General features: G+C 40.6%; 1 protein-coding gene across 2 annotated transcripts in view; it reads right to left on the bottom strand.

Moving 5' to 3' along the window:
- The window catches only part of UFD1 (ubiquitin recognition factor in ER associated degradation 1), a 47,046-nt gene that overhangs the window by 8,684 nt on the left and 23,681 nt on the right, over positions 1-14,681 (bottom strand). For both annotated transcript variants that reach the window (XM_073559096.1, XM_073559095.1), the window contains exons 4-7: positions 13,636-13,757; positions 12,216-12,346; positions 11,993-12,065; positions 11,211-11,279 (exon numbers count right to left, since the gene is read on the bottom strand). In XM_073559096.1, coding sequence (XP_073415197.1) covers positions 11,211-11,279; positions 11,993-12,065; positions 12,216-12,346; positions 13,636-13,757 — 395 coding nt within the window. The remainder of the gene's footprint in view (positions 1-11,210; positions 11,280-11,992; positions 12,066-12,215; positions 12,347-13,635; positions 13,758-14,681) is intronic.

The following is a 14,681-nucleotide window of genomic DNA, read 5'->3' as shown; positions in this document are numbered from 1 at the left end:
TGGTTTTGGACATATGGACATGTTATTTTCCATTTTGCTCTGTGACACCTTTGTTTGCCTGGAAGAAGCTCCTATATTTTAGAAGCCTGACGGTTTATGAACTTCTTTTAAGAAACCGCCTGTTTTTTGTTTTTTTTCACCAATGAACTAAGCCCGTGTGTGAACAAGAGTCTACTGCAGAGCCGATCCCTCACAATGGATATACATCTTTGAAGAATACTCCATTCAGCATCATTACAGTAATTTATATGTTCATAGCTTTCCCAATTTGCTATATGTGATGCAATACAGCAAAACGGGAAAGTAAAAGTTTAAGTTTTTAATATAAACTATGTCACTAAAATGAAAAATAAGTGCTGCCGAAGAAAGGGCTCCAACTAGGGTATATGACCTTTGACATAAGGTGGAGGCCCACACCTTTATAATAAATACAAGTGTAAAAAAAAAAATCCTGGTCCACCAACCACTAATGAAATCCAGAATCAGAGAAACCACTCAAGGTATGGTAACATTGCAAACACTTTGATAGATCAATGCTGATCCGGGTAACAAAATGTCTTGCTGGCAATCACAAATAATTGCTGGAGATAAAGGTATCTGGCTAATTATATATAGGATATAAGCAGACAGTGGTCAGATTATAAAAGCTCATATTTAAATTTCAGCTGACAGTGGTCAGAAATGGTACAGAGAAACAAGCTAGGATACCCATATTAGATCAAAGAGAATGATAGACATAAGCGACAGCACCCATGACAGTGGTGCCGGCTTGGGCTGGCATCCTAAAAGCAGTTTATGGCATGTAACACAACCAAGCAATAGACAAAATAGGAACATCGTCACCCAATTGATGTTCATTCATGTAGGGGGCCGCGATATGAATCCTGGTAAGAATCCATGCAGGAAGAAGTATGGCCCACAATAGCCTGAAACTCCAAGAGCTCCCGACCTCACAAGTGCAGTCCACAACTAGCTCTAATAAGAAGTTCCTGCACTCTCCCTGTGTGCACCCGACGCATTTCTTTCCTCTCTGTAGTCTTCAAGGGACTTGCAGCACAAGTAGAGTCTCTATGGTAATTAGTGCAGAGTAAAGGGGGTCCCTCCTGTCTGTCTAATCTTGTAGGATCCTGTGCCTCCGCCCTATGCCAAAGGTCACATACCCTAGATGGGGCCCCTTTTCCTTTTGTTTAGGCAGCACTTTTTTATTTTAGTGACTAGTAAAAGTTAAGTTTTTATATAAAATCTCACGTTTGGCTGCATTGTACTTGACAATGTCAGGTCCTATGAATTTTGAGGTGGGCATTCCCACTCTATTGCTTTCTCTCCATTGTATGTGGTGCCATCTACTGGATAAATTCGATAGATTTTAATTTCCATTTTTAAATTTATTATTCTCCATCTACTATGTAGCCCCAAAAGAAACAGACACCCCCCAAAAGAATTGCATGTGAATGGGCTCTTGCATACAAATCTGCATCACCGTCAGTTCTCTCTGCATGCTACAGAGGTTTGCTCTCCCTGTAGGGCAGGAGCTGGATCACTCGTGCGGCATTATTGAGAGCAGAGGGATACCGGGACCCGCTGTGTGCGAGCTGCTGTGCAATGCAGTTGTAATGGCGAGGGGGACCTGACAGAGAAGGAAATCTCTGTGTGATAGCTCATCAGCCGCCGGCACTTGCAAGTTGTTATTATATAGGGTCTGGCGAGGGAGTTTTTTTTTTTGGCACTGTGTGTCTGCTTTTTTCTTTAATTAAGGTATGTACCCACGATCCAGAATAGCAGTGTTTTGGACACCGCATCCCTGCGCTGCATCCAAACTGCTGCTTCAATGTTCAATGAACACATGTGGATTTAACTGCGTGACTGAACGCAACGAATATATGCTGATATTTCCTGATCGAGGGCACGTACCCTTAACCCCTTTCCGACATCTGGCGTAATAGTACGATGTCCCTTTGATGTGGGCTCCAGCGGTGAACCCACATCTTCCCCGGCACATATCAGCTGTTTGGAAAAGCTTACATCTGCCCACAATAGGCGTGGGTGGAATCGCGATCCACCTGCGGCTATTAACCAGTTAAATGCCGCTGTCAAACTGAGAGCGGCATTTAACAAGCACTTCCGGCAATCACGCTGGAAATATGCACACCAGTGACCCAGTCACATGATCGCGGGTCACCGGTGTTGGCATGACAACCTGAAGTCTCCTGGAGGTCTCAATGGTTCAGTGCTAGCTTGCTGTGAGGGCCACCCAGTGGTCGGCGCTCATAGCAAGTGAGTAAATCTGCTAATATGATAATCGCCTCTATGTAGCAGAGCCGATCAGGCTATGGCAGCTTCTAGTCTCCCATGGAGACTATTGAAGCATGCCAAAAGTTAAAGAAAAATGTTTAAAAAAAAGTTTAAATCACCCCACTTTGCCCCATTCAAATAAAACAAAAATAAATTCAAACATACACATATTTGATATCGCCGCGTTCAGAATCGCCCGATCAATAATAAAAAAAAAAAAAGGATTAACCTGATCGCTAAACAGCGTAGCGAGAAAAAAAATCAAATCGCCAGAATTACGTTTTTGTTGGTCGCCGCAACATTGCATTTAAATGCAAAAACGGGCGACCAAAAGATCGTATCTGCACCAAAATGGTATCAATAAAAATGTCAGCTCGGTACGCAAAAAATAAGCGCTCACCCAACCCGAGATAATGAAAAATGGAGACGCTACAGATATCGGAAAACTGGGCAATTTTTATTTATTTTTTTTAACAAAGTTTGGAATTTTTTTTCACCACTTATATAAAAAAGAACCTAGACATGTTTGCTGTCTATGAACTCGTAATGACCTGGAGAATTATAATGGCAGGTAAGTTTTAGTATTTAGTGAACCTAGTAAAAAAGCCAAAACAAAAAACAAGTGTGGGATTGCACACGTTATTTTGCAATTTCACCGTACTTGGAATTTTTTCCCCATTCTCCAGTACACAATATGGTAAAACTAATATGGTGCCGTTCAAAACTACAACTCATCACGCAAAAAGAAAGCCCTCACACGGCCATATTGACGGAAAAATAAAAAAAAAATTGGCTCTGGGAGCGAAAAACGAAAATGCAAAACCGAAAAAAGCTCCGGGAGTTAAGGGTTCTTTAATTTTTTTATTTGCCTGGACACTTCCTCAGTGATCCGCAGCTAGGGCTTCTCTTTGGAGTAGGGCTTATATTTCAAGTGTACTCCAAAAAGGCTGAAAATTCCTACTACACCTTATTTTCGCGGAAACAGGATATTCTTAGCCTCTTCATGACTGGGCTCTTTTCGGTTTTGATTTTCTTTTTTTTAACTCCTATTCTTCCAAGAGCCATGACTTTTTTTTATTTCTAAGTCCACATAGTCGTATGAGGGCTTGTTTTTTTGCGTGACGAGTTGTACTATTGAATGACCCCATTCAATTTATCATGTGATGCTCTAGAAAGCGGGAAAAAATTCCAAGTGTGTTGAAATTGCATTTTTTTTTTAAATTTTCCACACTTACTATACAGTAAAATACAGTAAAACTGACCAGGCAATAAGACTCCAGGTCTGTACGATTATCAAGATGCTAAACATGTATAGTGTGTTTTTTTTGTTTTTTTTTTAAATTTAAGGCGTGAAAAAAAAAAAAAATTTTTTTTTTCTTTTCTTGCCATTTTTTGAGACTCGTACTGTTTTAAATTTTTAGGATATGGGACTGTATTAGGGGCTTATTTTTTTTGTACCCTGAGCTGACATTTTTCGGACTATATTTTGGGGTCGAGGTTTTGATCACCTCCAATTGCATTTTATTGCATTGTTGCAACGGCCAAAACCACCCATAATTCCGGCGGTTTTATTTTTTTCTTGTTACGCCGTTTGCAGATTAATTTATTTTATATTTTGAGAGTTTGGACTTTTCTGGAAGCTGTGATACCAAATGTACATTTATTATTATTTTTAATTATTTTATTTTTAATGGTGCAAAAGGGGGCGATTGGAACTTTTGTATTTTTTCCATATGTGTAAAAGAATTTTCTCACTTTTTACTATATATGTTAGTCCCCTTAGGGTACTTAAAGTTGCGATCATTAGACTACTTGTACTATACACAGCAATGCACCAGCACGGCTATGTATAAAGAAAATCATAATCTCCAATGAACGCCAGCTAAATGCTGGTTTTCACAGAAGTATCATAATGACAGGCAAAGGGGTCTTAAGCAGACATCAATGCAGACAGTCAATGGAGACACCAAAAGGAGCGACACTGGCAGAAGAGGGCAGTATAGGTGTTATTTTAGAGGGAGAAAACAGTGACTGAAAAAGGGGGGTTATTCGAGTAGTGGACAACCCTTTTAATATACAGACCTGTAATGACCCAAAAGGGGCCATTAGAAATGTTTCTGCATTCATAGCAGCCTGAGGAATAATTCATGCTTTGATGTACTGCCTGGTGCCATTCTGTCAGATTAAATGTAAGTTGTTGCTCTGTAATACCATTGGAGACCAGCAGGAGGTGGTATAAGTGTGGCAAGTGACTGCACTGGAGGATGTCTGATCACTACCGTGACTAGAGAGTTGGCAGTTGGAGAAGGCCAGACCCGACTAGAGGTAAGGAGTAGGGCTGCTAGGATACCTTTTACCATTCTAGACAACCAAGAGCCGACAACACTAAAAATATAAAAGGCTCGTTCTGGCTTTATGCAGAGACTCTAAATACAGAACCCAACCAGGTCTGCACACTGGCGAATGGCACTCAGCATCTTGCCCGCTACAGTAGGTAGTCCAAGAGACCAAGGGTAAAACCCGACAGACCTTAAAGCTAGAGCGCTCATGGCAGCAAGGCCACACCTCAGTTACAGATTTGCCATATCAGAGTATCAGTCCCGTTATCATCCAGCTGGAACTTGTATAGAAATCCAATGCTGCGGCTAAATGCTGAAAAAGCCGTGAACCTTTGATCGGATATCCAGTAAACCGTTTGAACTGTCCATACAACGGTCTTGTCTGTCTTCTTCCTACCTACCTCTAAATCCTCTAGATGTACCCTGGGAACGGGTCTGGAGTGCCATGAACCAGGTAGGCAAATTAGAAAGAAAGACCGGAACACTGTTCTATTAAAAAAAATTGTGTGGTTGAGGAAGGGACTCGTGGTCCAGACTTGTTGAGGAAGGAACCTCAACAACACAAAAGAAAAGGAGACTTTAGTTCTTGCTGTTGTGATTGTTTATTTTGACTGGAAGCGGTCTTTGCCAAGGACATCTGTTGCAGGTCCTGGTAGGCAGAAATCTAGTAGCGCAATAACGTAAATTGTAAGATCTGTTTCACATCAAGGAGGTTCTTCAAGGCTTATACCCTGCTTGCCGCATTTCCTTAATCCTGGCTCCTGCTCCACACAGGTCCTCCTTGACATGAAAGATCTTACGACTTATGTTATTGCTCTGCTAGATTTCTGCCTACATGCACCCGCAACAGATGTCCTTGACAAAGACCGCTCCCAGTTGAAACGTTGGACCAGATCGTTTTTTGACTCCTTGCTAAATCAAAATAAACTGTCACTGCAGCAAGACCTACAGTATCATTTTCTTCTGTGGTGCGGAGGTTCCTTCCTCAACAAGGAACCAGGTAGGCGCACGGTGACACCCAAAACTGCACAACACCGCAGTATAGCCATACCACTGCTCAGCACCTACATCTGGGCCTAATCTTGCCTCCTGCCCTTACTACTCGGATGCGGCAAACCCAGGCCAACTGTTTCTTTCTTGTACTTTTTTCCGTCGTCTTCTATTCTTATCTTCACATAGCTGAATGGGTGGTCCTATTTAAACACAAACTACTTTGTTGCAGCTGCAACCAGCTTCTTCTGCAGTTCTTCCTGAGCTTCCCATCTCTCTCAGTTCAGTTGATCTCCAGGATTCTGCCTGATATCACATGCACTTGGAATGATCAGTAAAACCAATCAGACTAGTGCATGCTGCAATGTTTTTAATACATACAATTCAAGTGGAAAAATCAATCATGTGCTCTATAACATCACATTGAGATTCAGAATTGAAAATACGCATGACAGAACGAGGTGTTAGGCTTTTATCATATGTCAGTCTATTTGGTCAGCTTTTCATAAAAAAAAAACAAAAAAAATTATAAGTCAAAACTAGAAGTGGATCGTTTCCCAACGAGCACCAAATATATCAATTATATTAGTTTTAAGCTGAGTCAGTTTGACTCCCGATTTTGGCTTACAAAGTTAAATGAAGATCAAATTACGGACACGTGAACAAGGTGTATGGTCGGGTTCAGACAGCCATCTTTAAATTGAGTCTAATCACGTTGGTATTTGGCAGATGTGACTAGATCCATGTGGTTCTCTCCATCGAGGATGGGTTAGGCCTCTTTCACACTTCATTTGACGTCAGTCGCAATCCGCCCTTTTTTTAAAAAAAGATCCGTTTTTTTTAGCGGAATCCGTTTTTTTCTCATTGACTTGCATTAGGGACGGATTGCAACGGATGGCCATCCGTTGCATCCGTCATTTGACGGATCCGTCGAAATTTCAGCGTCCGTCGTCTGGATACATAGTAACGTTTTTTGTCTGCGTTGAAAAGACGGCTGGTGACGGATCCATCGCCGTCCATCACCTGCTATAATGGATGTCTATGGGCGGCGGATCGTCACTGATAATTCCAGTGACGAATTCCGTTTTTTCAAACTGAGCATGCCCGAAAAATTTTCCATTCATTAAATTTAACCCCAAAAGCTGTTCTGGCACAGAAAACATCTTTCTCTCTAGTTCTGTTCCTTTAAATTTCATACACTGGCTGCTGTGACGGATCCGTCCAAAAAAACGGATCCAGTGCATAATTTTTTTTGCCAATCTGCAACGGATCCGTTTTTTCACACTTTGAGCGATTGGAACTGACGTCAAAAGACTTAAGTGTGAAAGAGGCCTAACAGTTGGCCGTTATTATATAGATTAGCATTCTCCATAAATTGTACTAGTACATGCTGCATTTTTTTTTCAACACGGCACTAACACATAGGCTACAAGTGGTCCTTGTTTTACTGATGTGCGCTCCATTGTGTGCATGGACAGCAGTCAAACCGAAAATACACATGATCTTATGCATCTATAGATCACATTTACGATGACAGCAATATAAGGCTATGTGCACACAGTGCATTTTTGATGCAGCAATGGGCCAAAACGCTATGGAATCCTTATGCAGGCTAATTCAATGACAATCCTGAAGTGTTGTGCACATAATCAACAAATTTCCTTAAGTATTTGCAACTGTGAGCTGATATTAAAAGCCTGGGAACCTTTATGGCTATTGGCTCCTTCCCGAAATATTAACATTAGGCCTTAGCCGACAGCTTTCCCTACTGGTTATTAAAATGAGAGAGCCCAAGCAATTTTTTTTTCATTTTTATTTCTTTAAAATTCTCTTGTAATAACATTCTTAAATAAAGAATTTATAAAAAAAAAAAATTAACAGTTACAGTCTGGTTACAGCCTATGTAAGATCGTTCTGTTAATGCTCCTACATAGGCTGGTGACAATGTGTGTGTAGGTTTGCATGTGTGTTCGTTTGTGTTTACTTATCGGCTTAGTAATTAGGGTGTCGGGCTGACACCTCTTCATTACTAAGTTTAGGGCTAGGTGTCAATGACAGCTGCTGAGGCCAAGCCCTAATCCCATTACCCTGATGCCACACTACATCAGCATGAAAAAGGTGGTGTTGAACCAAAAATTACATCACAAAACTTTTTTTTTTAAATATCTTCAAAAAAGCCTTCATTGCTGTACAAAAACGCATACAAAAAAAGCATTAAAAAAGCACAAAAAAAGCATGTTTTTTAAGCAGCGTTTTTCCTGCCAAGAGATGCAGAAATTTATGCAAGCAAATACTCAAATGCTTGCACATAGTCTAAAACCTCAAATGCAGCTCTGTAGATTCACATAGAAGATCAATTGGTTGCAATACGGTAGTATGCCATAATATTAAAAAAAACGGTAAAATCTATTAAAAGGGGGTTTCCCAAGAACAAAGTACATTTTAATAAATAGATCATGATAGAAAAATTCCACAATTGTAGGTGTTTAAAAAAGGTTTCTGTGCCGAGATGTTAGAAATGAGCCCCTGCTAGCTTTAAAATGTGTCCATCTGTAGTAAAAAAATATAGAGCAAGAGGTATAGAGGGCGTGGCCTTGTTCCATAAAAGGGTTTGGAGAGCGAGGCTGCGCCCATTGGCCGGGGGTATGTATAACTCCTACATACACTCCAATCCTGGGTCTAAAACCGGTGGGAGCGATTCCTAAGTCCGCAGTCACTCAGAGTGACTGCAGGCTTATCAGTTTTCACCTGACAACTCCTTTAACATTGTATTGAAGCATCTAATATTAGCGTGTGCAATGATCATTGTAAAGGGAGGCGAGCAGGGGTATCTGTGACACTGCATATTGCTTGATCCTGTGTGTGTGTGTGTGTGTGTGTGTGTGTGTGTGTGTGTGTGTGTGTGTATGTATGTATATATATATATATATATATATACACACACACACATACATATACATACATACATACATACAGTTGTGGCCAAAAGTATTGACACCCCTGCAATTCTGTCAGATAATACTTCCTGAAAATGATTGCAAACACAAATTCTTTGGTATTATTATCTTCATTTAATTTGTCTTAAATGAAAAAACACAAAAGAGAGTGAAGCAAAAAGCAAAACATTGATCATTTCACACAAAACTCCAAAAATGGGCCAGACAAAAGTATTGGCACCCTCAGCCTAATACTTGGTTGCACAACCTTTAGCCAAAATAACTGCGACCAACCGCTTCCGGTAACCATCAATGAGTTTCTTACAATGCTCTGCTGGAATTGTAGACCATTCTTCTTTGGCAAACTGCTCCAGGTCCCTGATATTTGAAGGGTGCCTTCTCCAAACTGCCATTTTTAGATCTCTCCACAGGTGTTCTATGGGATTCAGGTCTGGACTCATTGCTGGCCACCTTAGAAGTCTCCAGTGCTTTCTCTCAAACCATTTTCTAGTGCTTTTTGAAGTGTGTTTTGGGTCATTGTCCTGCTGGAAGACCCATGACCTCTGAGGGAGACCCAGCTTTCTCACACTGGGCCCTACATTATGCTGCAAAATTTATTGGTAGTCTTCAGACTTCATAATGCCATGCACATGGGTCAAGCAGTCCAGTACCAGAGGCAGCAAAGCAACCCCAAAACATCAGGGAACCTCCGCCATGTTTGACTGTAGGGACTGTGTTCTTTTCTTTGAATGCCTCTTTTTTTCTCCTGTAAATTCTATGTTGATGCCCTTGCCCATATAGCTCTACTTTTGTCTCATCTGACCAGAGAACATTCTTCCAAAACGTTTTAGGCTTTTTCAGGTAAGTTTTGGCAAACTCCAGCCTGACTTTTTTATGTCTCGGGGTAAGAAGTGGGGTCTTCCTGGGTCTCCTACCATACAGTCCCTTTTCATTCAGACGCCGACGGATAGTACGGGTTGACACTGTTGTACCCTCGGACTGCAGGGCAGCTTGAACTTGTTTGGATGTTAGTCGAGGTTCTTTATACAACATCCACACAATCTTGCGTTGAAATCTCTTGTCAATTTTTCTTTTCCGTCCAGATCTAGGGAGGTTAGCCACAGTGCCATGGGCTTTACACTTCTTGATGACACTGCGCACGGTAGACACAGGAACATTCAGGTCTTTGGAGATGGACTTGTAGCCTTGAGATTGCTCATGCTTCCTAACAATTTGGTTTCTCAAGTCCTCAGACAGTTCTTTGGTCTTCTTCCTTTTCTCCATGCTCAATGTGGTACACACAAGGACACAGGACAGAGGTTGAGTCAACTTTAATCCATGTCAACTGGCTGCAAGTGTGATTTACTTATTGCCAACACCTGTTAGGTGCCACAGGTAAGTTACAGGTGCTGTTAATTACACAAATTAGAGAAGCATCACATGATTTTTTGAACAGTGCCAATACTTTTGTCCACCCTCTTTTTTATGTTTGGTGTGGAATTATATCCAATTTGGCTTTAGGACAATTCTTTGTGTTTTTCATTTAAGACAAATTAAATGAAGATAATAATACCAAAGAATTTGTGTTTGCAATCATTTTCAGGAAGAAACTGAGTATTATTTGACAGAATTGCAGGGGTGTCAATACTTTTGGCCACAACTGTATATATATATTATATATATATATATATATATAATATGTGTGTGTATGTGTTCATTCAAAGTAATCCTGCCTCTGATAAACAGCTTTCAGAAAATCAGGAAGTAGGAGTGTAAAATGGCTCTAATAAACAGTATGAAAATGGCAAAATTACAATTTTTTATATTACAAATCCTATACTGGTGAAAAAAAAATTGCTATTTTTTAACACTTTACCACCTTAGGATTTTCAGCTTTTTTTTTTGTCTCCCCTTCTTGCCACAGCCATAACTTATTTTTTTTGTCAATATGGCCATGTGAGGGCTTGTTTTTTGCAAGACGAGTTGCACTTTTGAACACCACTATTATTTTACCATATAGTGCACTGGGAAACATTTTTATTTATGTTATATGGGTGTAGATATATTGTTTTGATTGCTGTTATTGCAATGTTGCGGTGACCAAAGGAAAACGTAATTCTGGAGTTTTGATTTTTTTTGCTATGCCATTTACTGATTGGATTAATTCTTTTTATATTTTGATAGATCAGGCGTTTCTGAATGTGGTGATAACTAATATTTGTTTTTTATTATTATTTTTGAATGGGGGGAAAAGGGATGCAATTTGACCTGTTATATTTTTTTTTTTCTTACAAAAAAAAATATGTTTTTAAAAATATTAACTTTTTACTTGCTTCAATAGTCTTCAGAGAAGACTTGAAGCTGCGATCGCCTGATCGCTTGTGCTACACATTGCAGAAATGGTCATCTGCTGTGAATGACGGCCACTGATCAGATTTTATGTGCCTAAAAACATACGGGCTCAGCGCTGGAGGCACTCTATGACGTATATATACACTTCATAGGTCGTAATGGGGTTAAAATACATGCAACACTAAAATCTGATTTAAACAAGAAGTCGTTTTCTGGCGACACATTTGACAGTTATCTAACAGACCGGCCTGTTTTGGAGCTTGTTCAATGAGAATGGATATTTTTACTACATCAGACTTACATTCATGTCGCACTCGATAATGGACACCGCTTTGTCTGGCTTTGTCTCCATGACGCGAAGTTCATAAATCTGTAATCAGAATAGTTTTAAATAGAGTTGAGCGACTTTGGTCGGATCGGGTTTCGTGAAACCCGAATGAAACAAAATAAGTTTCAGATGAAACTCGTCCGACTAGAGCAAAACAAAGTCGGAGTTTCGTCCGAAACCCGACCCCAATGCAAGTCAATGGGAAATAAAAGTCGGACGAAACTGCGACTTTTTTGCTCTAGTCGGACGAGTTTCATCTGAAACTTATTTTGTTTCATTCGGGTTTCACGAAACCCGATCCGACCAAAGTCGCTCAACTCTAGTTTTAAAGTGTCAAACAAAAGCCAATGGTTTCACCATTATAAAACAAACAGATTATGTGCAAGATTTCAAAAATATTTTTAGTCCCAAAACATAAAGCTTACTGATTTTTCCTAAGCAAGCGATTGCATTTAACTGTAGAGTAGGTATAGCTAAAACAGAAACCGAGAGAATATGCTTAAAGATTTTCCAGAATTGTGGGAGGAGGGGGAAAAAAAAAATTATTGGCGGCATTTTACATTAGCACAGTGGATAAGATCAGGAAAGCACATCCCCACACTGTTACAAATCTATACGCATGTCAAAATGTGCAGCAAAGCAAAAATAAAAACATACTGTAGGAGAATGCTTAGAGATTCCCTCCCAATGGAAACGTAATAAATATTTGACAAAGTTTTATTCAATCAAGCAAGCTGCCCATGATTTCACATTACCTTCTCATTGTAGTTAATAGCAATTACATCTCCTGTGGTCAAACAAGCGAAGTTCCTCAATGCGTTCTCCAATCTGATTGTAAAGTCAAGGAAGGTCAGAGAAAAACAGTGTAGTAGGAGAAGTGCACTAATCTATGAGCTGCTTACAACACATAAGCGATGGAATGAGCCAACAGCCTGGCTGGCACCTAAATGTATTCACACCAATACAAAGGAAGGATACACTGCTTTGGGATTTGTGATGTCTAGGAAATCTGGGCTCTGGGGCTGGAATTTGGAATACGTAGCGACTTGAAGGTTGACGCTTTCCACTTGCACAAGACCTCCCTCTTCCAAAAGCAAATTTTGCATCATCTGTGAGGAACAGTAAAGTAACGGGCTTATATGTCATGAAGGATGAAAACCCATAATCTCAACATCTATCTGTTGGAATTTGCATTTCTTTCTCAAAATTGAATTCTTAGTGATTTTTTTTTTTTTTTTCTTTAACCCAGGCAGGGCTAATTTTTACCCAGATACCGTATATAAAAATTGAAAACACAGGCTTCAGGACTAAAACTGTAAACACTACAGCATGGACGCCTTCAGGAATGTCCTAACATGAAAAAAAATCTGATTATCATTATCAACATCATTACTGTTGTCCTTTGATCAGTAGCTTTAATTACTAGATATTCCTTAGAATGGTTTCACACATCCGAAATCCACAGTCCGAGCAAGTGCAATGTCCGGATGGCTACGAGTCTCTTAGCAGCCTCATCTATATTCCTTGGGGTCTGCTGAGTTTAGGTCAGGAGACAGTGCTTGAGCAGACTCCGTAGTCTGTACTTGGACTGTGAATGTCAGACGTGTGAAAACGGCTTTAGGCAAATTCCACAGATAAAAAAAGAGCTCAAGAAAATACGAGATTCATACTTCGGTGATAGCGGCTCCTATTTAGGTCACACCGATATCTAATACAAAATAATGAGAAAGCTGCTGCTAAAGCATAATCCTGATAATATAGGAACGTTTTAGACACCACCAAGGCAGGAAAGGCCTAGTACTGTAGTGTTAATCCTGCTGATAAAATACTGATTTTATTGAAACATCAACACTCGGCCTAGTAAGTGACATATTAATGGAATTAGGGTCTCAGGCCCTACATCGTACTGATCTCAGATGACATATCAAAAACCTGCTGATAGATTCCCCTTAATATATTAAAAGGGGTTGTTCAGGCTTGGGGCTCAAGTCTGCAGTCTTTATATATAACTGCAGACTTGTGAATCCTTAGATCATGCGCTCTGAGGATTCTCCAGTGCCGATGTAGTCACAAGACCATGCTCCCTACAAGTTTGTGATTTGAAGAGTTTTGGCCACATTCCGACTTCACGTGTCCGGCCTCACTCAATTCACTTGTATTGAGTGACACCGCACACACATCTAGTCAGCAAGTGACTGCATGTATGCAGAACGCACACTTACAGCCACGCGCCCACCGGCTCCTGGCACCAGAGAATCCTCACATTACGCACACTGCACACAGTGAAGATTCACAAGTCTGCAGTCACATAGAATCACTGCAGATGTTAACAATGAGCCTGGAAAACCCCTTTAACAAAAGCATTGTTCTGCAAAAGACATTTATAGTGTTCACTTACCCAGTGTGGGAGATAACAAATACCCTCATCTGCTACAAACTCAAGAACACCACAATGTGTCATCCGATCAGAATTTTTGTTGGTTAACTTGAAGAGCATTGGGTAAGTGATATTTAACCTGCCTGGAGACAAAACACATCAAATATCTAAACATTTGTGTTTAAATAAGTAGAATTAAAAAATGGAATTATCAGTGTTACGGCATATAAAGCAGAAGCTACAAAGTATTAAAGGGAACCTGTCACTCGTTTTGGCTGCTATAAGATGTGGCCACTGCCTTTCAGGGCGCTTATCTACAGCATTCTATAATGCTGTATATAATCCCCCGGTCTGACCTGAAGGAGAAGAAAAAAAAAACACCTTTTATTATACTCACCGGCGCTGGTCCTATGGGCGTTGCAGGTTCGGGTCCAGCGCCTCCCATCTTCTTGCAACACCGCCCTCCTGCTTGCTTCCTCACTCCCGGCATTGCACTTCTGCGCAGCCATACTTATCTGCCCTGTTGAGGGCAGAGCAGATTCCTGCAGTGAACAGGCGCTCGGTCTCTCTGACCTTTCCCGGTGCCTGCGAACTGCAGTACTTCAGTCTGCCCTAAACAGGGCAGATAAGTACGCCTGCGCAGAAGCGTGATGCCGGGAGCGAGGAAGCAAGCATGAGGGCGACGTTGCAAGAAGATGGGAGGCGCCGGACCCGGACCTGCGACACCCATTGGACCGGACAGCTCCCTCAGGTGAGAATAATAATTTTTCTTATCTTTCAGGGCGGACCGGGGGCTTATCTACAGCATTATAGAATGCTGTATATAAGCCCTGAAAGGCGGTGGCAGCATCTTATAGCGGCCAAAACAGGTGACAGGTTCGCTTTAAATAAAAATACTCTCTACTGGCTAAGATACTAAAAGAAAAAAACAAAACAAAAAAACTTCACCTCACTAAATATCTAGTCATATCTGTGTTGGGAGATTCAGTTCCACTAAAACTGAAAGGATGACCGAAACTTGACAGACCCCAAGAACGTCATTCTGCTACAGATGGATTTGGATAAGT

Source organism: Dendrobates tinctorius, unplaced genomic scaffold, assembly GCF_039654945.1.
Source record: "Dendrobates tinctorius isolate UK_male_01 unplaced genomic scaffold, ASM3965494v1 ptg000265l, whole genome shotgun sequence".
Classification (NCBI taxonomy): domain Eukaryota; kingdom Metazoa; phylum Chordata; class Amphibia; order Anura; family Dendrobatidae; genus Dendrobates; species Dendrobates tinctorius.
Note: the sequence above shows the minus strand (reverse complement) of the source record. Positions and strands in the feature narration are given on the sequence as shown.